The 22,238-nt window shown below is 49.4% G+C and overlaps 5 protein-coding genes across 5 annotated transcripts; 4 read left to right on the forward strand and 1 right to left on the reverse strand.

Moving 5' to 3' along the window:
- Positions 1-591: 591 nt before the first annotated feature.
- On the forward strand, positions 592-2,261 carry N0V96_006302 (uncharacterized protein; the record flags this gene model as incomplete). Its single annotated transcript, XM_053190841.1, has 5 exons — positions 592-760; positions 821-1,367; positions 1,424-1,487; positions 1,537-1,883; positions 1,940-2,261. The coding sequence occupies 5 exons, from the start codon at positions 592-594 to the stop codon at positions 2,259-2,261; spliced, it is 1,449 nt and encodes a 482-aa protein (XP_053051759.1).
- Positions 2,262-7,001: 4,740 nt separating this feature from the next.
- N0V96_006303 (uncharacterized protein) lies at positions 7,002-8,552 on the forward strand (the record flags this gene model as incomplete). Its single annotated transcript, XM_065757674.1, has 6 exons — positions 7,002-7,286; positions 7,350-7,363; positions 7,418-7,711; positions 7,848-7,995; positions 8,104-8,194; positions 8,359-8,552. The coding sequence occupies 6 exons, from the start codon at positions 7,002-7,004 to the stop codon at positions 8,550-8,552; spliced, it is 1,026 nt and encodes a 341-aa protein (XP_065613591.1).
- Positions 8,553-9,053: 501 nt separating this feature from the next.
- On the reverse strand, positions 9,054-10,032 carry N0V96_006304 (uncharacterized protein; the record flags this gene model as incomplete). The annotated part of the gene is made up of 3 exons (XM_053190839.1): positions 9,054-9,081; positions 9,330-9,635; positions 9,707-10,032. 3 exons carry the CDS (start codon positions 10,030-10,032, stop codon positions 9,054-9,056), a joined length of 660 nt encoding a protein of 219 aa, XP_053051757.1.
- A 7,223-nt stretch (positions 10,033-17,255) lies between these two features.
- N0V96_006305 (uncharacterized protein) lies at positions 17,256-19,455 on the forward strand (the record flags this gene model as incomplete). Its single annotated transcript, XM_053190838.1, has 3 exons — positions 17,256-17,439; positions 17,733-18,304; positions 18,355-19,455. 3 exons carry the CDS (start codon positions 17,256-17,258, stop codon positions 19,453-19,455), a joined length of 1,857 nt encoding a protein of 618 aa, XP_053051756.1.
- A 623-nt stretch (positions 19,456-20,078) lies between these two features.
- Positions 20,079-21,644, forward strand: N0V96_006306 (uncharacterized protein; the record flags this gene model as incomplete). Its single annotated transcript, XM_053190837.2, has 1 exon — positions 20,079-21,644. One exon carries the CDS (start codon positions 20,079-20,081, stop codon positions 21,642-21,644), a length of 1,566 nt encoding a protein of 521 aa, XP_053051755.2.
- Positions 21,645-22,238: the final 594 nt, after the last annotated feature.

Here is a 22,238-nt window from a genome sequence, read left to right on the forward strand (position 1 = left end):
CGCCGACAAACTGCTAAAATACTTCGGCAGGCGTAGCGTCTGACGCTTATATATATTGATGCTGAAAACTTCGCAACGCCACGTGCAGATTGCAAGCATGTGCTGGACTCTTATATCTACAAAGAGATGGAGAGTTGTCACTGAGCTGTTGTAGGCATATTTCTGGAAACAGTAGAATTGGAGAAATTAAAACGAGATCAATGAGCCTGGGGCATAGGAGGTCTGGGAAAAATAATTCTTGCTAGTGGAGCTGGTCCCGGGCTTTTGTAATAGTGCGAAGAAGCCTGCGACAATAGCGTATCCCACCGGGAGGTGACTGCGGCGGAGCCCCGTTCCTACTCGTAATCCCGACCTACGGATACTCTGACGTCTCAAAAGTGTCGATAGAAATGCCGTCCTTAGCAGTCGATATATGCATGGGTCGTTCGCGGGATCGGGATGCAACACAAGCCCGTCGAGACCATGCAACTATGTTGTCACGGCACAGATTTGATCATTTTCGAGGTATAAAGCTCAAGGCTTGAGACCCTACCCGAATTAGATATCACCGTCCTTTCTAGTTCCATCTTGATATAGATTTCCATCGACAAAATGCCTGAGTGTGGTTCAATTGTGGACGGGATCGTGCGATACCCTCCTTCTGGGATCAAGGTTGTCATTGTTGGCGCAGGCCTGGGAGGCTTGCAGGCAGCGGTTGAGTGCTGGAGGAAGGGTCATGAGGTTCAAATACTTGAGAAAGGGGAGGCGATTTCCGAGGCCGGTACGTGATTACCTTAAGACTTCCTTTCCCCTAGAATTTAACTAACAATATGCCGCCCAGGCGATGTAATCAGACTCGGGCCTAACAGCTATGCCACCTTGAAGGAGTATCCCAAGATGCTCCAGGAATGGGATCAGTTCGCCTTTGACCCCGAGGCATGCTTCTGTCACCGCGACGGGCGATTCGCCGTGCCGAAGGCTGAATTCGAGCATCATCTTCCGGGAGTTGCCACACATGTAATATGGCCCATCCGAGCAAAGCCGATTGTCAGCCGGCGAGACCTTGCTATGATGTTTCTTGGTCAATGCAAGCGATTGGGTATTCCTGTGACATATGGTGTAGACATCACCCATTACTCGGAAGATGGGGAGGGTAGCGCCACCGCCCACGCCCAAGATGGCCGCAGCTTCATCGGGGATGTTGTGATAGCGGCAGATGGCATCGGTTCCAAGAGCTGCAGTGTGACCCTGGGCAAGCCGGTTCGCGCAGTGAGCACAGGTTACTGTGCTGATCGTGTCATGTACTCGACCGACCACATCAAAGATGCCCCTGCTCTGCAGAAAGCGATTGCCGAACTCCAACGACCTCAGCTGCGCATGTATACCGCGTAAGTTTTGTGTCAAATCATTACTTAAACCAAAGGCTTGGCTGACAGAAGACCAGCCCTGATATGTATATCGTCTTTCTCTTGTCAAAGACTCACATTTTTCTCGGCATCACGCACAAGGTAGGTGTTGTTGTACACCCTTTCTCTCAATCTAACACAAGAAACACAGGACGATGGCACGGCTGTAGAATCCTGGTCATCGACCGTGACCCCTGCGCAGACGGCGGACGTGATGCCCGACAAGGAGGGCTGGGATCCAGTTCTCATGGAGGCGATTCATAGCACCCCACCCAACACTGTTGTGCGGTGGAAGCTGTGTTGCCGTAACCCGCAACCAAAGTGGCATTCTGATGGTGGTCACATCATTCAGCTCGGCGACTCAGCCCATAGCTTCATCCCGTCATCTGGGAACGGGGCATCCATGGCCCTTGAGGACGCCATATCACTTCCTGAATGCCTTAGACTGGGAGGCAAAGATCACATACCTCTTGCTGTTCGCGCTCACCAGCTTCTCAGGTATGTTGGCAAGCGTTTACATCATGCGCAGCCGTCTTTTAATCAATTTCTCCTAGATATGAGCGTACTTCGCTTCTGCAACACAATGGTTTCGTCAACAGGCGACAGGTCCACCGCGACATGAACGAGATTCTCGAAGATGAAAGGCAGCCCATGCTCCTCGGCAAATGGGTCTGGATTCACCATGCTGAAAAGTATGCCACAGAGAACTTTGGGGAGGCGTGTTCGGCAATTGAACTTGGCAAGCCATTTAGAAACACCAATTTGCCTGTGGGCCATGAGATCCAACCCTGGAGTATCGAAGACGAGGAAGAAAAGGAGAAGTCTGGTATTTTCGTTGAGGATCTAAAGAACACCGGTGACTGGGGCTTGGCATGAGGTGCTTCATTAGCAAGGTTTGTGGCTTATTGATGGAAAGTGCCTGGAGTGAGAGGTGAACAGATAGCAATAAAGAGTGAAACTTTTGGGCGGCTTGATTTCCTTTCAGCAGTACTGTAGCCGAGCCTTTGAAGCAAAGTAATTCTGCCGACGTTGAGGTATAGCTCGGAAACAGTGTTCATGAGCGACTGAACGTGGTTCTTTTTAGGGCCCCTTTTTGGCTTCACCAGGTTTCACGGGTCGAAACCCTCCAACGACCCGAAGTCATGCTTGGGGTCGCAATATCGAGCTGCCAGCAGAAATGATGACGCAAACTGCTCTTTCATCCGCTCCCTATCTTTGGTCCTCGCTGCTCCATAATCTCAACGCATCGGTCATGAACTGAGCGGTAAGGCCGATAGAAGGTGTCCTCTCCTCCTAAACCCCTCTCACCAAGTTCCAACTGCTTCAGCGGCTGTTGTGGCAGCTTCATGAACAAAAAGGATAGCGCAAACTCTCTCTGGGTTTGCATTCTCCAACTGTAGGATTTCGGCTCTATGGATTGCCTAGTATTTTCTCAAACCACTAACCAACTCTTGAATCCCTTGTCAAAAGTATGAGCCACGTGCTTACCCATGCCAGGCGCATCGTCCACCCGAACTTCCACATCAACTTGTTTGTGAATGCCCGAAGTCCTGTTGTCCATGTTATCCAACTCTACGTCTTTATCTGCGTTTGTAATAATGCCCCTCTCGCTGTGACTATCGGCAGCATCGACGCCGCTACCGTTGCGCACATACCCTCTGCTATGCGAAGGACCAGTCCAAGCCCCCGATCTCGACCTCGTAGCACCACCACCAGCATCCGTATGTCCTTCTTTGCCGTAGCTCTGGAGCTTACTTCGAAAGCCAAGTTTATAGGAGACGATTCGAACAAGAGGTTGTAATGCGGGAAACGAGGCAATCCAGAGACCGATGTGGCCTTCCAGATCAGTCCAGACGCCTATAGTCGACATATTGAAGGTACTATCTCAGGAAGGTGTCAGCTACTGTTCGTAAAAGAGCATTGGGTATCGTAATGCTTACGGGTCGGCCAGGAAGAGGAGTGTCTTCAGCATCACGAGGCGGATACAACCTGTGATAATTACAAAGAGGCCCGCGCTGAACACTAAGATGACTTGGAAGGCTCGTCGAGAGAAGATCATCTTGGTGTAAACCACCCAGATAGGCAATCCCATCAGGGAGATATCTAGGATCAGTCCAATCACTTGATGGGTTACCATCATTGTATTCTCGGCTTCAGGTGGAACGCAATTAAGCCCTGGTAAAATCGGAGGTTTCCAGATATCGCTAAGAGAGAGACTTCCAGCAAAAGTCATGAACCATTGGAATTTCTTCGCCCACGTACGCTATTGGGCTGCACTCTGTGAGGCGATAGAAAAAGCATCCGACGGTCTGTGCCACTACGAAAAAGCCAGTAATGTAGACAAATATTAGGTAAGTCCCTAAATAGCACTGTCAGTCAAAATCAATCAATGATTCGTAACTGCCGAAGGCGAGAGCCTACTATCTTGGCTCAGTCGAGGAAGAAAGGCCACGATCGACAGTCGCATCACTCCGGTTCCGACGAAGTAGATCAATGTTTGTGTTGTCAGAGACTTAATGAAGCCGGTCAGTAGAGGCTTCCTCATGTTATTAAGAAGAACAATAGCTCAACCTCACCTCAAACCATGTTGCGAGTAAAGGCTTTGGGACATATTCAATATGTGCGCCGCTGCCGAACTGGACAACTACGCACGAGGAAATTCAGTCAGTGGATCAAACGATCTCTAACACAAATGCAAAGCAGAAACGCACGTCGAATATCCATTGCGGACAACGCAGTTACTAGTCCCTTTAGATATTTATTAGCACGGCCCTATGACACTAAATCGTAAAATTTGACGACTTACGAAGGCTACAAAAGCAAGCAAATCGTCAGGTCCCAATGCCTTTGACATGAAAGCTCTGACATAGAGCCTCAGACCAACCACGACTGTTGTACAGATGATAAGAGCGATGTTAAGGTGTAGAGTCTTATCACCAGCGTATCCTGGAGAGTCCATGAAGTGGACTTTGCCGTCCATTGCAATCGTGCGTGTCCTTCGACGTGATTATCGATACTCCAGCAGGAAGATGGACCGGAGAGAGTATGAAACGAGAGAAAGAGAAAGATTCGAAGGCTCCGTTTGCTAGGCAGTTGACAAGAGTAAATCTGTCGACTGACGAGATGGAGATCTGGCAGAGGAACCGCAAAGGACGTCCAGCCACGAGTTTTGCCCATATTAATTGTCCTTCCAGCCGTGGCGTCAGTCCGTTCACTTTTCATGGCTCGTTACATTCTCAAACACTCGGCGCAGGCCCCTTAGCGGCCGAGCTACTGCGCCGCAGCCATGCGCGGCAAAGACTTTTGCAGAATCGTCTTGATCATTCTCTCAACTGTTACTAACGCGACATGAATCCTGGTTTTCGGTGTCAGGGTTGTTTACAGCCGTTGTGCATGCAGGAGAATGGGATGACAGTCGGCATGGTGTTGGCCACTTGTGAAGCAAGATGTATCGAATTTTTAATGTTTCGCTGGACCAACATACATGTGTTTAATTTCGCCAATGCATACAGGCTCTGCCACCAGTCTCAACATGGTCATGGTCAACGTGATCTTCAAACGCCACGATCTAGGAGGGAAAGTCTTTTGCCTTCGACGAATTGAAGCAGAAGAGAGTATTCTAGGCAGCTGAATGTGTATACTTACTCTGCCAGTAGCATAGCACGGGTTCTACGTAGAATTTAAAACCTTATTCTTTCGATCTTGTGCGAGTTTGATAGTCTGAAGTTTCTAAGCACAAAGCTCGCGCACCGGTCATGCATTCGCCTTATCAAAGGATCAGTAGTTGGGTCCTATAGGACAAATTTTCATCTTTCGCACTATGTTCGATTTCGTGTGCGGTGTTGTTGGTTTTGGCTCTTGGCATCAGGCGGCTAGTTAGGCCTCTGCTCCGCGTGTTGGTCGAGACCTGGCTCGAAAGAGCGCTTCGCAGCAAGCCACGTCTCGCCAAACGGAGATATGCCTCAGAAGACGAGAAGTTCCCGACGACTGTGGGATTGCTCCGTTCGCATTGCACCGGGTTAGAAGCTTGAAGATAGTGTGATGAAAACATTCCCTTGTTGCATAGTGTTGGAAGTAGCGAAGCCGGATGCTACGTCGGACTGACAATACATGTACCATTCCCTCAACGGTGATCATGTTTGTTCCCTCTTTTAATCCTCGAGGATGAGAGCGCCTTGAACCTCATATTATTGTGTGGAAATGATACCATGCTGGACACAAGAGGAAGCTCTGTAGTGAAGTGCAATCAAACAATCCAAGCTATCGGGTTTTGTTGACTAGCAATGATGAATCTTTCCCCTTTCTCTGAAAGGCCAATTGTGCTTTTGCCAAGGCTTCATTCAGTTCTTGACTTCGGGGCAATCGACCAGTTTTACCCTACGGTTGGGCATGGACATCACCGCAGGTTTTAGACCACAGAGTAGCAATCAACACGGTTACCAGCCAGCTGCTGAGCTTCCACGAAAGCTTGCCCGACGTGGTCCAACAGTAGGCAAAAAGCTGCAAAGATGTAACGTTCTGAGAAGTGAGGTCGCAAGACCGATCCACAAACTTTCTCCCCACGATGCGCTGTCTGTGCTGAGCATGTCTGTGTGGGCATAGAGTCAAATTAGCCTCGTTACTTTGAAATGAGGTTCCATCGCCCCATAGGAACGAAGCCCCCAGGACCCCTGGCACGATGTTGGCTGAGGGCGCGCCTCCCAGCGCCTCCCACGTCTTCAAGGAGAGAAACCTCATTCAAGCTAGGCCGCCCTTTATCATCACCGGACTTTTCGGCGCCGAAACAAGATGGGCCCCAAAGGATCCAGAGCTACTCTTTCATTACTTTCGAACCCTTGCTCAAGAGCTACCTTGGCCTGATCTGAGATATTAGTGAATGAGCCAGGGCTGGCCTGCTGTGCCAAATTTGAAGTTGCAGCATTCATCAAAGTCTAAACCACAAGCAGGAGTCTTGAGCTCCCCACCACCGTTTACCTGAGGTGAACTTCATTTCTCCAATCTTCTTCAAACTTCCGCAACTCATCTCTCTACCCTTGATGGGGGCAGTCGATGATAGCTTAAAACTAGTGTGATCGGACACGCCTTCGGTGAGCAGGGTCCCTGGAAAAACTTAGCAGCAAGGGTCGGAAGCGTTGGGAAGGAAACAGGCATTAGGAGCGGGTCTTGAGGTAACCTCCACAACATCATCCGATCGAACCATAGGCCGTCAATGACGAGCAGAGCCCTAGCCGAAGGATACGCGTTCTTCTATGGAGCATGCATCCGGAGGCAGGGCTTCTTGATATCGAAGACGCATCACAACCAACCTGCATCTTGATACCAACAGAAAGTCTCAAAGAAGAAAATCAGCCGTCCCAGCATAAGGGCCTGATTGTGCCGCGAAGATGCATCGGGGCACACGGAAAGCAGTCTGTGCATCTCGTTTCCTCCAGGTAGACTGAAAATGCACTTTATCCGCAAGCGCGTGCCGACCTTGAAAATATGTTGGTTTCCCTCAAATGTGAACCGATCTGCCTCCAGCGTCTGGCAAAAGTAGAGACCTAGATTCAGTTCATTCCTTTCTTTCTTGGGATCATGCTAGTGTTTTCATCTCTGAACATCCTCTTTTAAATTATCATGCGTCTCTTCGCGACTGTCGCTCCGGCCATTCTTGGCTTGGCGGTCGTCCGTGCCGTTGCTGGTGCCCCATCAAATCACACCAGCCCCGGGTGCTGTCAAAACCCGCTGATCCGATACGAATGGCGGCAACTATCGTTGGAGCAGAGGTCAAGCTACATCGATGCTATTAAATGCTTGATGTCCCTGCCGTCGGAAGGCAATGATCTATGGCCTGGTGCGAAGACCCGATACGATGACTTCCAGGGAATGCACATCTATGTCACAGAACAGGTGCACTTCAATGTGAGTAAGCCCAATCTGCGTCCCAAAGTTAGCAGGTAGTTTAATGTGCTAATGTTGCTACAGGGACCTTTCCTCCCGTAAGAGATAACTCTAACCTTATTTCGATCGTCTTCTAAACACGTCAACTGTAGCTGGCATCGGTGGATGATATTCCTCTTCGAATCCGAGCTGAGGAACAAGTGCTCTTATCAAGGAACGCTTCCCTACTGGGACTTGAGTCTTGACAACACTGCGGAAAGTTTCGTCAAGTCGCCCGTCTTCGACAACACATACGGGTTCGGGGGTAACGGACCGTATATCGAGGATATCAGTGATGACGAGGAGTTCCCGGTCAAGACCCCCACGGAAATTCCGGGAAGGAGCGGAGGAGGGTGCGTCCAGGAAGGTCCATTTGCAAATCTCACGGTTCCCATGGGTCTTGGTACGTTGGGAATTTCCGCAAACCACAAGGCTTTCGTCCCTGCCTTGCATTTGCTGACTTCACATCCTGGCACTAGGCTCCTCAGTTGAATCTCAACCCCATTGCCTGCGTCGAGATTTCAGTCCCACCCTTGTTGCTAGTGCCCTGAGAGACGAAATCATTGACCGTGCGCTGTCTGCGTCGACCTACGGTGAATTCAACTCTCACATCCAGGGCTATAGTTTCGAGTTTGACGGCCTGACTCTCCACGCGGGCATGCATCTTGGCATCGGCGGTGCTGTTGGCGAGGTACATATGATCAGACGATGATGCTTCCTCATCATTCGGCCCTTTTTGGTTCTTTACTTTTTCAGTTGTGAAGTTGTGAAATCTGAGGAAGCTAATGGCCGGGACCAGAATGCGGACATGTACTCCTCCCCCGGCGATCCACTCTTCTACTTCGTCCACGGCGCACTGGACAAGATTTGGAACGACTGGCAGCGACGAGGTAAGCATGTTTTTCTGCTCACGAACTTGACTTTCGTTTCAGTGCCACTGCATGTGGTGAACAGACCAAGACACTTGGACAAGCGGCTACCTAGGCGCCCCGTTTTCCCCAGTATAAGGAAATGTCAAAAGTCGTAGGATCGATCTTGCTAACGATGGTCGTAGACTGGCCCGCGCGCAAAACCGCTATCGGTGGCCCGGACACCATGTTCGCGTACCCGTTCAACTTCTTCGGTGACGTACCGTACGAGAACATCACGTTGCAGTACCTTCTCAAGTACCCCAACTTTGGACAGGATATCCCCATTAGCGACGTGATAGATATCCACGGTGGTCTGTTTTGCTACGAGTATAAGTAGTTTTGGATATCTACTATACCATCTCAGTCTAGTGTGTTACAACGACGTCTACACTCTAGTCACAGCATCCGATCATACGAATCCATCGTACAGCGACCAATAGCCGCCCAAGACTAATGAGCTACATCGGCTACGGTTTTAGTCTGTCGAGTTCAGGTTGAGCCGCCTCTGGTCTGGGAGGAGAAGCTCCGTGCACAGGTTGAGGCGCGGGCTATTGCAGTTTGGGGTCTGGCAGACAAAAGACCAAGACAGCCACGGTGTCGATGTACCCGGATAAAGTTCCACTACCGAGCTAACATCGGAGGCATCCCCATTTGTCCTAGCTTGCGATTTGAAGTCGCTGAAGACGGCAATATTGCGGCGATGTTGACTGAAGAGTTCCGTGCGACAAAGGAATCTCATACCATTGCCAAGTTATGTGCGGGCGAGGAAACGAGACACTCATTACCACGCCCGTTGTAAGCTATGATTTGCTTTCCACTCTTCAGAGATAATACGTGTTTAGAGGATGCTCGATCCGTTGTAAATGCTTCGCCAAGTAATATGTGAACATGAAACGGAACTTTTATTAATTATGGTCTCAATCGACTGCGTGATGGAGACGGGACAAGACGATCGTGTGACTCTTGATCGTCCGCTATCCTTTTGAACCCTTCAGAAAATAGGGACTTTTCGCTCGGTTTGGTGTGAAGGCCCCTTGATTCGACCTCAACTTTCGTTGACCTTAACGGAGACTCATTAATACACCACCTCTCGTTTACCTCAATTCCTCCATACGTCTTGCTCGGTTTTTGTGGTGACGAAAAGTCGCATAGCTCAGCAGTGGCCTCCTCGTCACGAATACTGCTGAGACGGCGTATCTCCGATGTAATCTCAATCTCTTTTGTGATGAAGATTTGGCCGATACTACTCTGTAGGGTGGGCCAGAAGACGGGTAAGGAGGCGCAAATTGTCGCCAAGTTGATCTCAACGGCAGCGAGAACGATAGGCACGCAGCCGTACCAGCTGGGATCGAGGGTCGGATAAGTGCCCGCTCTCGAGTGTGAAATGCCGATGAGACGGAAGATTCCAAGAACGTTCACACTAGCGAAATCGAGTCAGACGGGACGTGTTCGCTTTGAGATGGAAAGGAAGTTTGAGGCGTGGAAACTTACAGAACACCCATAGTGAACAGACCAAGCAGACCCAAGCGCGACTTCGTCCGAGTTCCAGCCTCCAGGAACAGGGGAATAGGTATCGCAAATACAATCAGGTCCAGTGCAACATTCATGCCGACGTGGCTCTCAAAGCTTTTCGCAAAGATAATGGGGTCGCGGGAACCAAATGCCCATCGAGTGTCCGTAGTCGATGCAAGGTCCCAGAAGGCCGATACGGGAAGGCAGGGGATCCAGGCGATGAAGGAGTAAGCTACACCCCATAGCGCTGTGATGTATATGACAACAATGGTAACGAATCGAGACTTCGTGTTGCGTTCAAACATTCGTAGATATTGGAACAGTAAGGCCAATTTGATTAGAGCTGTTGCCATTGGGTATGCGCCGTTACAGACATAAAAGGCTTTGATGAAGGATTGCATGCCGTTAACTCCGAGTAATAGAAAGTGTTTGCCTAGCCCATAATCCGTGGCTATACCGAAGGGTTAGAGGACCTTTCTTTCGTAGGCGCGACAGAGTGAAGACACTTACCCACGCACGTCGCGATAGATAAAAGCAGGCTGGTAAGCTGTGGGCCAAATGTTAGACATTGAAAGTAATACGACACCATTGCCTGACAGCCACTTACCAAAGATAACACAACGAAGAAATCATCCCATCCCGGACATCGAGCAATAAAAAGCCGGACATAGAGTCGAAAAGCACCGCATATCCAGGCGACAAGCTGCGGGAACTTGTTAGAAGCTGCAATGATATTGATGTGGTTCATGAGCATCAAGTACCAGAAAAGAAACGACCATAGCTAGGACTGCTGGTCGTTGGTTGAGAACCGGCACAGGATCTTTGAGGTTGTCGGCTTTGCCGAGTAATTCAAGTATGGAGCCGCCCATTTTCTACCAGGGTTCTCGAGATCGGGGCCGTTGCCGTTTGCATACTCGGGGGGGGAAGACTTCGAATTCCGTAGGTCGAAGTCCAGCTCGCGGGTAGGTTTCGGGTCGGAGTTCTCAGCCGTTGGCCAGCAAGAGTCGGCGGATAATCAAATAAGACAACTCATTCGGGATAAAATGGAGACGGTCTAGACGGGCTGGAAAGGTTGGACAAGAGCGAAGGAGGGAGAGGCAGCAATGATAAATGGTTCCCAAAGTCAAGCCGTCCGTCAAGCCGTTCTCGAGATGAACCCGACTGGGGGTGTTTGAGTAGCTCCAGAAAGTGGTGCGCGCCACACCCTGCAGTTTGGTACCTCGAAAGAGCCGTCAGCACCGGGGCCCCTGCACACGTGGTATGGGCATTCCGGAATTGGGTTGGGGGACACGGCTAACCAAGTGCCTTTTTGTTGCTGGCGAACTTGTTTCACCTGATGCAGATAGCACTGGCGTTTTGCGTGGACAAAGACGGTCAAGATCGCTCATGGCTGGCATTGAGACGAGGGCTTCAAGGTTCGAGGCTTCCTTGCCACTCACTCTATGGTAAGTTATTCCGTGCCTCTCTGCGTAAGTACATGCATGTGTACATGTGTGAGAGAGCTGAGGCGGTTTCGTCCCCTTCGAATCTCTCTCTCTCTCTCCCTCTTTTTCTTGCTCCTCGCAAATCTCACCCTTGAAATGGAGACTCGATTCAGTTCTCCAACTTTCCCGCCCAGATGAGAGACTCCACAAGCCGATCAGCCGATCAAAGTGCGAACAGGTCAATAGGAAACGCTGTGCACAATTAAAAATAAATGGCAAACATACGTAATTTTTGGCCAATCCAAAATTGCTGCTCACTGTGGATATGTCTTGGTGTTTGCTTCTGCGCCCTCGTTTCTTTTTCTTCCATGCCGCTCACCGTTGCTTCTCTCTTCCTTCTGCAGCGTTAGACGTTTTTTCAAGTGACCCGAGCGTACAGCATGCAGACAGACTTGGACATGTTTGAAATGTCGTGCGTGTTTACCCCATTCCCATTTCTTCCCCATCTCCTTTTAGAGTCGTATTTCTTCGCTCAGACGATAAAGTGACAAGCAAACACTCATCACATCATCATAAATCACAAAGGGGTTGTGCGAACGGATTCCTTGGCCCCTCCTGGAAGGCAAATGCAACATGAACAGCCATCGTCTCGTCTTTCATCGCAGAGGCGCAACATGTCGGGGACGTCGCCTACCGACTGGCCTTCCTTTCTTGGAATTCTGCCATGTTTTGAGGGGTGGGAAACAGATGAAGGGACGAACAAGACACACACAACACACCAGTCTTGTTCGTTGTATCGGCTCCCCTGCAGGGTCACCACGTCCAAACGAGGGGAATCGGCGAATCAGCATCGGGCCAGTCGAGCCTGGAGGGTTCGCTCGGACAGCCGCGGCGTCGGACCGTCTGGGGCCAAGGCAGTCCGGGGTCTTTCTAAGAGTCCTCCGTTCAAGATCTACGGCTAGCTCGAGTGGGGATCACTGGATCAGTGACGATTGTCTCCGTGCTTACTCTTCAATTGCATCCGGACCTTGCTTCTTTATTACCTACCAGCTTCCCGGACTTGCCTTTTTCTTTCATTGTTGGCCCGAATGGTCCTAGGAGGCTTTTCGTGCGTTGATGGACAAGACTTCCCTAGTGAGACATGCTGAGGGGCCGCGGGATGATCGACATCCACTGGGAGATCTGGCCAAATCAGAGAAGCTTTGGCCGCCGGAAGAAGCAAGCTGTGTAACGCTGGCACTGAGCTGGCAAACTTGGCCCGGGCATTATTGAGAATTAAGCGTCGTATCAAGAGTTGGGCGCTGTCACGATTGATTTTCCACTCACGGTAACTTGGCTCTCACTTTGTCAACTGTTGCATGAAACAATCACCGGCTCATAGTAAAGTAGCAAAGGAAACTCATGACATCTCAATTTTCATCTACTAATTCTGGCCTCTGCCACGGAGAAGATGCCAGTTCTAGCTAAGCGTGCCGCTTCAATTCAGCCAGCTCGCTTCCGCATGGCCTCTGCGCAAGCCACCGTAGTCCTCCGGCACCGTTAACTTGGGTCTAGCGATGACTTTAGCAATGTAGAGAACTGGTCTGGTTCCAAGAATCTGGAATTCCTCCGAGTCAGATGCAGTTTAACTCGTCTGACAGTGAGACCATTTTGAACAGGGATTCAGCCACTTTTTCTTTAAGAAATCGAGATTATCTTACGTCGGGAGGCAGCATAGACCTTCTTTGACAACGGTTTGGCAATGGGAAGCGCCCCGTAAATTGTTTGCAAGAGAACGCATGAGTCGAATTGGGTTCACCGACACATCGAATGAATATATGGTTAGACTTCGATAGGCGATCATGTTGGCGTGGCTCAGCCTTTGCCGGTGCCACCCTCTGCCTCTGCGAGCGTGATATCCTGGCGCCGGCACTCCAAATGACAGGCAAAAGCCACCAAAATCATCCCCAAGAAGCGCCTCATAACCTTCACAGTCTCGCTCATGAAGTCAAAAATTCTCAAATGTGTCAAGTACAGAAGATCGCGTTTGTATGGATGGGATGGTCAATGAAACCATGCCGACGGGATACCTTCAATACGGCTGATCAACAGTGAAGCCAGGAATAGCCGATTCAACAACGGTAATTACCGTCTTCGCCATTTATCGAGTCTTTGGGCTCAGAATCACAGCCGCATCCGGCTGTTGCCAACATCTTGTCTCGTTTCATGATGTCTCGCACAACAACGAATACATATATCAACAGCAAGCCACCACCAAGATGCCTTTGCCTCACGGACTCCGACTGCCACGCGACGTTCAGGTGATCGGGCCATTCTGACAGCACTACAAGCCAGCCTCACCAGAGACTATGGCATTATAGCTTCCTCTCCTTTGCCCAATTTGTGAATCCGATGCAGTGGGGCATCGGTCGATGTTGGCCAAAGCGCTATCGACGTTCCGGCCAGAATGAGGTCTGGCTCATGTTCGTGGCGCCGGGGCTGAGAGTCCGGCGGCTGTGTCGGTTCGGGCCCACGTAAGCTAGAGACTCTTCCGGCCGAAAGACCTTCAACAGAATAAGTTCCAGGGGACTAAAGCTCCTTGGTCGGCGGAAGTCGTATCCGAGGATTGTGGTTCGCGGCTTGATTACCATGAGCGCTAGCTTCTTCACGTAGGAACCGCATCGAGGATGGATCAGGGCATTGTTCGTCCTGCTGCGGCCCGGCAATCTGGCATCGCGACGCCAAGGGCGCTGATGCCAATCCTACAGTTAGGCAAGGGCATCAGGCAGAAGCTCTACTCTCTCCTATTGCCAATACTTGTAGGAGAGTCCATACGCGTTCTTTGGAAGAATTCTCGATGGTAATTCCACTAGGTCCTCTGTGACATAATCCCAATCCGGAGACGGTACAGGCACCGGAACTAGGAGCCTGCCTCGCCGAAACAAAGGCGGCGGTGAGTGAGGTCATATTAATCCACTGAGCGTTGGATTCTGACTCAAAAGTCAGTAAAGTTGAAAGGCTTGAAACCAACGCCGGATGAATGGCTCAACGGTTTGTCCAAACTACCGCTTTCGGGATTCTGTTCCCGTCAGCAGTCACATATCACGATTCTGAGCAAGATTACTCCAGTGAGGTTCTGGCATAACAAGATTCCAGATTTATTCATCTTGTGGCCCTTGCTACTCAGTCCCACTTCGATTCGGCTCGAAGCGCGCCGGGTCGGCGCGATGTAGTTCTCCAGGGTGCATCCCTCGAGTATCCGGCGCTAGCATCTACAGGACCTCACATCATCGAACCTCCCACTCATCCCTGGAGAGATACTATTGGGTGGTTTTACGACTAAATAAATATATGTACTATTAACTCAGTAATGTTGCATCGTCCCAGCAACCAAAGAGTCAAACTTCACAGGAGCAGAGACCTCCTAATGATCTTCTAAAGCAGCCATGCCCAGGCAACTTACCTATAATGCACCTTTTCGTGAGAAGGCTGCACACCGTTGACTTACCCTAAGAAAGGCCGAATACTCTGAACCTGAGCTCACTCTACGTGATCTCCAGACATGCCACATAACAATACTCCTACTTTCTCCAGCTGGTGTTCTTTCCTAAATAGTACTACGAAGGTCAATTGAACAGTTCAACCCAGATAAATAGACTTCAAGACGCCTAGTATGTTATCATAGCCCAGAAGCAGATCTATGAGGACCTGAGTTAGAAAGCTCATGCGGTGTAAAGGCTCAAGAAATCTTAGATGTATAATCCGACGCTTACCTTTAGAGCTGAAACTTTATAATCCGACTCAGGTTTCAATGCGTTTCTTACGATAATCACCTTCGTGACTATGTAACTCGACTGATACCGCTTGAGGCAGGGGCAAAAGTAACTTAATAAGACCTCAAGGCTACGGAAGCAGTAGTTAACGCTAGCAGGGGTAAACAATAAGACTCAGTCTCTTCATCCGAGCTAGAATATAGAAATTCCTCAAGGTATGGCTTTACTCTAACCTAAAACGCACAGATACAATTGGAGGTTAAAAAGAATACCCTCTGAGAAGCAGGATAGCACTCGGCACACCAACAAGAGAAAAGAATCATCCAAAGTACTTTAAAAAGTAATATCCTAGACTTAGTACATGATACCAGATATCATTGGATTACCCTCATGATCACTGATCAGGTTCATCACGGAGTACTTCCCCTGGCGGAATGCTGCAGTGATAGGTCATGAGTAGCAATATCTGATCGCCATCTCTCAAAGCTGGCAATCACAGTCACAGTCATTACTTCTCTGATAGGAAGTTTACATGTTGAGGAAGTGGCTTCCAAAATTAACTCCACGAAAGTTTCAACTTACCAGAAATCGGCTACATGATGCATCCGTCTCTCGGGTGGCGCGCACTGGAAAGTAATATGAGGAGGCAAGCTTCAGTAGCAATTTTCTCAGGTGTCTGCCATGAACTCGTGATCGTGCTTCATCTCCAAATATCGCAGGCTTTCAGCATGGATTACGATTCTTCATTTCGGTGCGAAAGTGTTACTGAGGCAATTCCTTCATCTATCCCTCACACGTCTATCTACTACTAAGAATTGCTACATCCGTGATCTGATCATATTTGAGGGTACCTCCGCGGCTCAATTTGACTTTTCGAGTTCAGCCACCTTATCCACCTTGGAGGATGCGTGGGACGTCACACATCATGGCTCTGAGTGGTCAGCCTAGGCTTCCAGCGTCTCTATCTAGGGTATAGAGTGCCTTGGTAAGGAATACGATTCGCTATTTCTATCTCCGCCACTGCTTCATGCTACCACATAAGGCGGCGAGGTTAATTGGTATATCACGTGTCCCGCATCACATAAAAGCCTCCGGCTCGGGTGCTATAAGTTCTAAACGTTGGCCGAATGCAATTTAATCTCTTTCACCATTCTCATTCCCAAAAGATGGTATCTGAACGCTCCAACAAGACCGACTTTATTACTCATTTGCTACCAAAAAAACACCATGGCTGTCGCCCCGTCTCAAACGGACAGATTCTCCGTTTTTCTGCAGGGATATCTTTCACGCCCTGATCACTTCTTCGAAGTTGTCTTACACGGCAGCAATCCACAACCACCCAACGTGATCCGAAAACGATTCGTCTTCAAACAGGCCTCTTTTAGCGGATTCATGACCGATCTCGATCCGAGCATGAACCCCATGCATGGGCAAATAGGTCTCTATGTCTCAGGCTTGACCAACCTAGAAGTCCAAAAATTAGACGGCTTTACACGGAATGTAGTCATGTCGACATGTATGAAAACGCAAGGCAAGGTGTCACTCATGTGCAACCATGGCACGGTCTGTACGAGGGAGGTCACTCTTTGGTTAGGGCTCCCGAGAAATCAAGTGACACAAATCTCGAACGATATCCAGAATCAACAATTCGCTGGCAACGGAAGTGGAGCTGAGGCCGGAAATGCCAGCAACATTGCGAATCAAGCAGTTCAGCCCTGGGATGGATTCCAAAACCAGATCGAAAACGGGAATGGATCTTCATCGGTCTTTGGTAATGGTCCAAATAACACCGTTGGAAACAACAGCCAAAACATGAGCCAAGATCTCAATGGCGCTGCTCGAGCTGCTTGATTTCCCCGCATCTCACGAGTGCAGCGTCAGCTTCTTAGCTCGAAATGATCTCAGAATAAGAGCTGAGCCGACATACGCAATCATACACGAAGATACACGAAGTTGTCCATCTGCGCCAAGTTAGACATACCTACGAAAACCACGACATATGCTGAATGTATGCCACAGCTTCTGAGTTATCAATTTCACGAGAGGAAATGGGGTTTAGCATCAACTATCGGGATGGATTTCCAGCTTTCAACGACTACAAAGCCAAATGATCCGGACCAGGCGACCAGTACGCAGCAATTGCAGTTATATCTTTCTCGAGTGTGGACAGTCTATCAGTGTTAAGGTAGATTCAGAAAACTGAAATGAAATAAATTCTTTCACAATTCATGTGATCCCCACGTCTATGTCTAGGTAAGTAGGTATTCAAAGCATGGGAGAACTGCACCATGTAATTGTTATTACTTAAAATGATGTCAGTTAGTCTGGCTGTCTGCGACTTACGAAGTCTACATGCGAACCGTAGCATCAATTGCCGACGTGGAGTGGCCTGGAGATTTCAGCAAGGAGGAGTCAAGACTCAGCGCCGAATCCAACTTGACGCTGGTCAATAGCGTGGAAAACTGGTACGACGCTGACATGCTACGGAAATCCCCTGTTTTTAGTGAAGATCGTCATCTTGGCTCAACATGGCAGGGTAAGAAGACGCCATTTCCAATGCAACGCTGAACAAAAACCTCCCCGCACGCTTCGCTCGTAGAAATCCATAAAGACGGTTGATTGAAAGTTTTTTAAGTTTTTTTTTTTTCCAATAACGCGGCCTTGGGTCCGAATCTTCTTTCAAATTTCGGGACCGGCATCTGCTACACTTATATTCATGACGGCTCCATTGATGCAATCAAGTTATGGCTCTTCGAATATCAGCGGTACTTTTGTACGCTCTGGTGGCTTCAGCAGACATCGCACCAGCTCGTTGCAAAGTATATCCAGGTGACATCTCCTGGCCCTCTGACGAAGCCTGGGCGGCTCTCAATGAACGGGTCGACAACCGTCTCCTCAAACCACGACCGCAGGCAGCAGTATGCTACCGTGGCGTCGAGTACGATGAGGCCGCCTGCGCCACCATGACGGCCACCTGGACGAACTCTTACACCCACCTTGATGACCCCATCGAAATGTTCTCGCCCGTCTATCAAGGTCTCACGTGTTTGCCACCTAATATTTACGACTCTGGCAACTGTACCATGGGTGGATTTCCGTGGTACGTGATTAATGCAACTTCTGCCAAACACGTACAAGAAGGCGTTAAGTTCGCGAAGGAGATGGGTGTGAGACTGGTAGTCAAGAACACAGGACATGACTTCTCAGGCAAATCGGGTGGTGGAGAGTCATTGAGTGTATGGACACATCACCTGAAAAGCATCGAATACATCGAGGATATTACCGACGATATCGAGGGATACTCTGGTCCTGCTTTCAAATGTGGCACCGGTGTTCAAGCTTTTGAGATATACAAGGTGGCGTCTGAATACGGTAGAGTTGTTGTTGGTGGCGAAGGACAGGTGCGTTGACCAGGATAATTTTGAAGGATATTAGAACTAACTTTTACCAGACTGTTGGGGTGATGGGAGGATACATACAGGGCGGAGGACATTCTCCCCTGAGTTCGATATATGGTACTGGGGCAGATCAAGCCCTGGCCTTCGAGGTTGTGACAGCGGACGGAGACCTTGTGACTGCAAACCACAGCCAGAATTCTGATCTATTCTGGGCGCTTCGAGGTGGCGGTGGCTCAACCTTTGGTGTAGCAGTCTCGGTCACAGTCAAGGCCTTTCCAGACGTTCCTACAACTGCCTCGGCGTTCAAGTTCTCCACGGCGGACGGTCTATCCAACGAGACGTTTTGGAGTGGTGTACGCAGCTACTTCGACTCTTTCATTCACAATGCCGACAATGGGACGTACTCGTACTTCCTCTTGTTGCACAACAACCCAAGCCCTGGAAACTTTCTCTTCCAGATGACGCCCTTCTTCGCACCCAATAAGACAGCCAAGGAAGTGGCTAGTTTGCTGGACCCATGGTTCACCAAGCTCCACGATCTCGGGATTAGGTTCGACCCTAATATCACAGAATACCAAAGCTTCTACCCTGCCTGGAAAGACTTTTTCCCGCTCGAGGTGGTCGAGAAGGTCAACGTCCAAAGCGGTTCCCGTCTCTTTCCCCGCAAGAACTTCGAAAGCGAAGAGCTTAGACAGGCAACATTTGAGGCTATCCGCACATCCCTCGAGACAAATCACGTCTTTGTTGGGTTCAACATCAAAGCCATCAGCCCCGATGACCCAGACAATGCTGTCAACCCAGCGTGGCGCGAGAACATCTTGTTTGCTCTCCAGTCTGTCAGGTGGTCTGTAAATGCAACCGCGGAAGAAATCTTAGAAGCCCGCAAAGGTTTCACTTTCGGAGATATGCAGCGGTGGAGAGATGTCTCTCCAGGTGCTGGCTCATATCTTGCTGAGTCGGACAGGATGGAGCCGAATTTCCAACAGTCGTTCTACGGGGATAGCAAATACCCTCGCCTGCTGGAACTGAAACGCAAATGGGACCCTGATGATGTCTTCTATGCTGCTACTGCTGTCGGTAGTGAGTTTTGGGAAGTTATCACTGAAGATAAGCTTCCTCACGAGAATGGAAGACTGTGCCGTGTGGTTGGATAATTCTGTGGATAGAGCAAGCGACATGTGCTCTAAGGTCATTCGATATTGATGTTTCAACATCTTTACACACGATGTTGTACCAATTCAACGCATTGCTGTTGCACGTAGTGAGGTGGTGGATTCGATCCTCCCATTCGCTCTCAGTCTTGCATTTGTTAACATCACCCCAAACGCATCTTTGTGTCTAGGAAACAGAGAGATTATAGAAGACAGGTACATCACTCACCGAAAGGGAGTTAATGTGTTTTAAGTCCATCCAATCCTACCGGAGCTACACTTGGGTCCATACCCATTCGATCGTTCTCCAGTAAAAACTCCCAGTCAGGATTGAGCCATACATGTGTACTGAAGGTTTGAAATCTACCAGCCGTTAGGGTAAGGTACACTGGAGCGCCGTCTAACGGCCAAACTCTCTTGCGTTCCAAGGAAGAGGTCAAGGTTCCCGACCCTATAAGAAGCGCTCTCCCATCCTCTATCAGTCTCACATCAATGCTCAAGCATTCTCCATTCACATTTTCATGCCTTGAGGTATTCGGGATAGCCACGCAAGTCTACCTGCAAGTAAAAAACTTGAAGCACGTTTCTGCCATTGTGTATTTGAAACCACTGGAGATAATCTCGCCATGGATATCAATTCAACTGCAGCTTCTACTCCCAAGATGGATATCATGCCACCTACTATCGAGGAACTAGCAAGCCAATGGAACTACACCGGCCCCGAATGGAACTGGACAGATTCAGACTGGGATTATATCTACGGCGAGCCCATCGGAATATGGGAATCATTGACCGATCACTTTCTCGACCATATCCGGTCACAGAGATATCTGATTCAGACAGACATACTCTGCTACCCAGCTCTGATCTACATTCTCAACTTGGCATCCCTCGCTATCGCCTTTAACTCCAATGGCCGATACCGCACAGCATTCGTCGGTGCATCCCTCGCCTTGGCAGCCGCTATCATTCAACAAATTTCCATCCTACCGATTTTCTACCCTGTCAAGATCACCATTGTTCAGGTACTCGTCATCCAAAACATGGGTGCAGCTGTTATGATGCTGTGGGAGGATATCGCTGTTACGCAACATCAAAAAAACTCTCCCTGGGGGCAACGCATCCTCGCCACCTACAAACTCATGTGGAACGCACGCTTTGTCAACACCACTCGTCCGGCTCCTGTCCTTCACTTGATAAAGGCAGATGAAGAGCGTAAGAGGCAGCTCGCAGAAGCATCCATCACAGCTGCGATCGAAGAGACAACTACCGAGAAAGCCACTATGAACCATAACGACTTAGACCAGAGCTCGACTGAGGCAATCAATAATAATGGTGTGCTCGAACGGATCAGAAATTCCCGGGACTTTGTGATTCAAGTAAGCTATAACGCTTGGAACAAAATCAGCCAGCCCTTGGTTCGCTTCTGGACCTCTTTCAGCCCAAGAAGCCGCTGGATCATGACCACCGTAGCCAAGATCGCTCTCATTTTCATCTTGGAGCGCGTCAAGGACTACATTTGGGACACGTACGCCTGGTATTCTCATGAAGACATTGCCCCCTACAAACGTTCCTACTTCCGCCGTCTTCTTCGAAATGAGACCGACCTACGGGAGGTGGTTATCCGCTGTTACTTCGCCTTTGAAGGCATTTGGGGCGCTTTCTACTGGTACACCTTTATTCACTCGACCGTTGCCCTCTTCTTCGTAGCGCTTCACATCGATGAACCTGAAGAGTGGCCTCCGGTCTTTGGCGATATCCGCGAAGGCTGGAATCTCCGGCGCTTCTGGAGCAAATACTTCGATCGGCTCATCTACCGCACCACCAACGGCTTGGGCGAGATGATCCTTACTGTGCTTGGCGTAGGTCATCGACCTTTCCGGGGAAAGACACGCTGGGTCCTGAATGGACTCATCTTCTTCCTCAGTGGTATCTTCCATGCTGGCACTGAGTATATCTGCGGAATCAAGTGTCACGTTAGTGTGGAGATCTGGTGGTGGATGTTGAACTACATTGCGATGATCGTGGAAACGGCATTCCTCTATGGTCTTCAGACATACTTCCCTCGGTTCTATCATAAGATGAGTGGAAGAGTTGGAAAGTCGATCGGATACTTGTGGCTGTTCGCGTTCCACTTCTACGCCAGTCCCAAGAACCAGTTTATTGCATTGAACTGTCTACCGCCATTCTAGGTGCAGGGCGCTGGGGAGCATGTGGCGCTATGGACAGTGATGGGGGTGCTTGACGATTAAACGACTAACGAGAGATGAATGCCTCGATGACATGAAATTGGAGTAGGGTTTGGATAATAACATCCAGTATGGTAGATCCATCAATAAAACTCCGTACAATCACAATATGATCTTACACGCGCTTGTGAAACTCCTCGTTCAAGTATCACATGTGCCGTCCTGTAGACCTATGTATCCAAATACTTAGGTACATCAAGCAAGTCTTTCCCTTTATTTCACTCTTGAGTAGCCTTCTGAGAAGATCTTGGGCGATTGCTCCTACTTCCCCACGGAGGTCTCCTTGAAGTACCTCCAGGCGTTTATGTTGATAATGTTCCAAGTTCCTCATACACCCTCTTGTCTAGGCATCTTCCTCTTGACAAGGTTAGATTTCTACTCCTCAGAAGAGGTATTCGAAGAGCGGTTCCGACACCCTCCCTCTGTGTTTGGGTGGTGAATCTCAGTGCACAGCTTAAAGTCAATATCTGTGGGTTCAACAGATCATACACCCCGGAGTGCCACACACTAATGCGATTGAGCCAACCCCCGCATCTG

The sequence above is a fragment of the Colletotrichum fioriniae genome, assembly GCF_027942845.1.
Source record: "Colletotrichum fioriniae strain IMI 355084 chromosome Unknown scaffold_7, whole genome shotgun sequence".
NCBI lineage: Eukaryota > Fungi > Ascomycota > Sordariomycetes > Glomerellales > Glomerellaceae > Colletotrichum > Colletotrichum fioriniae.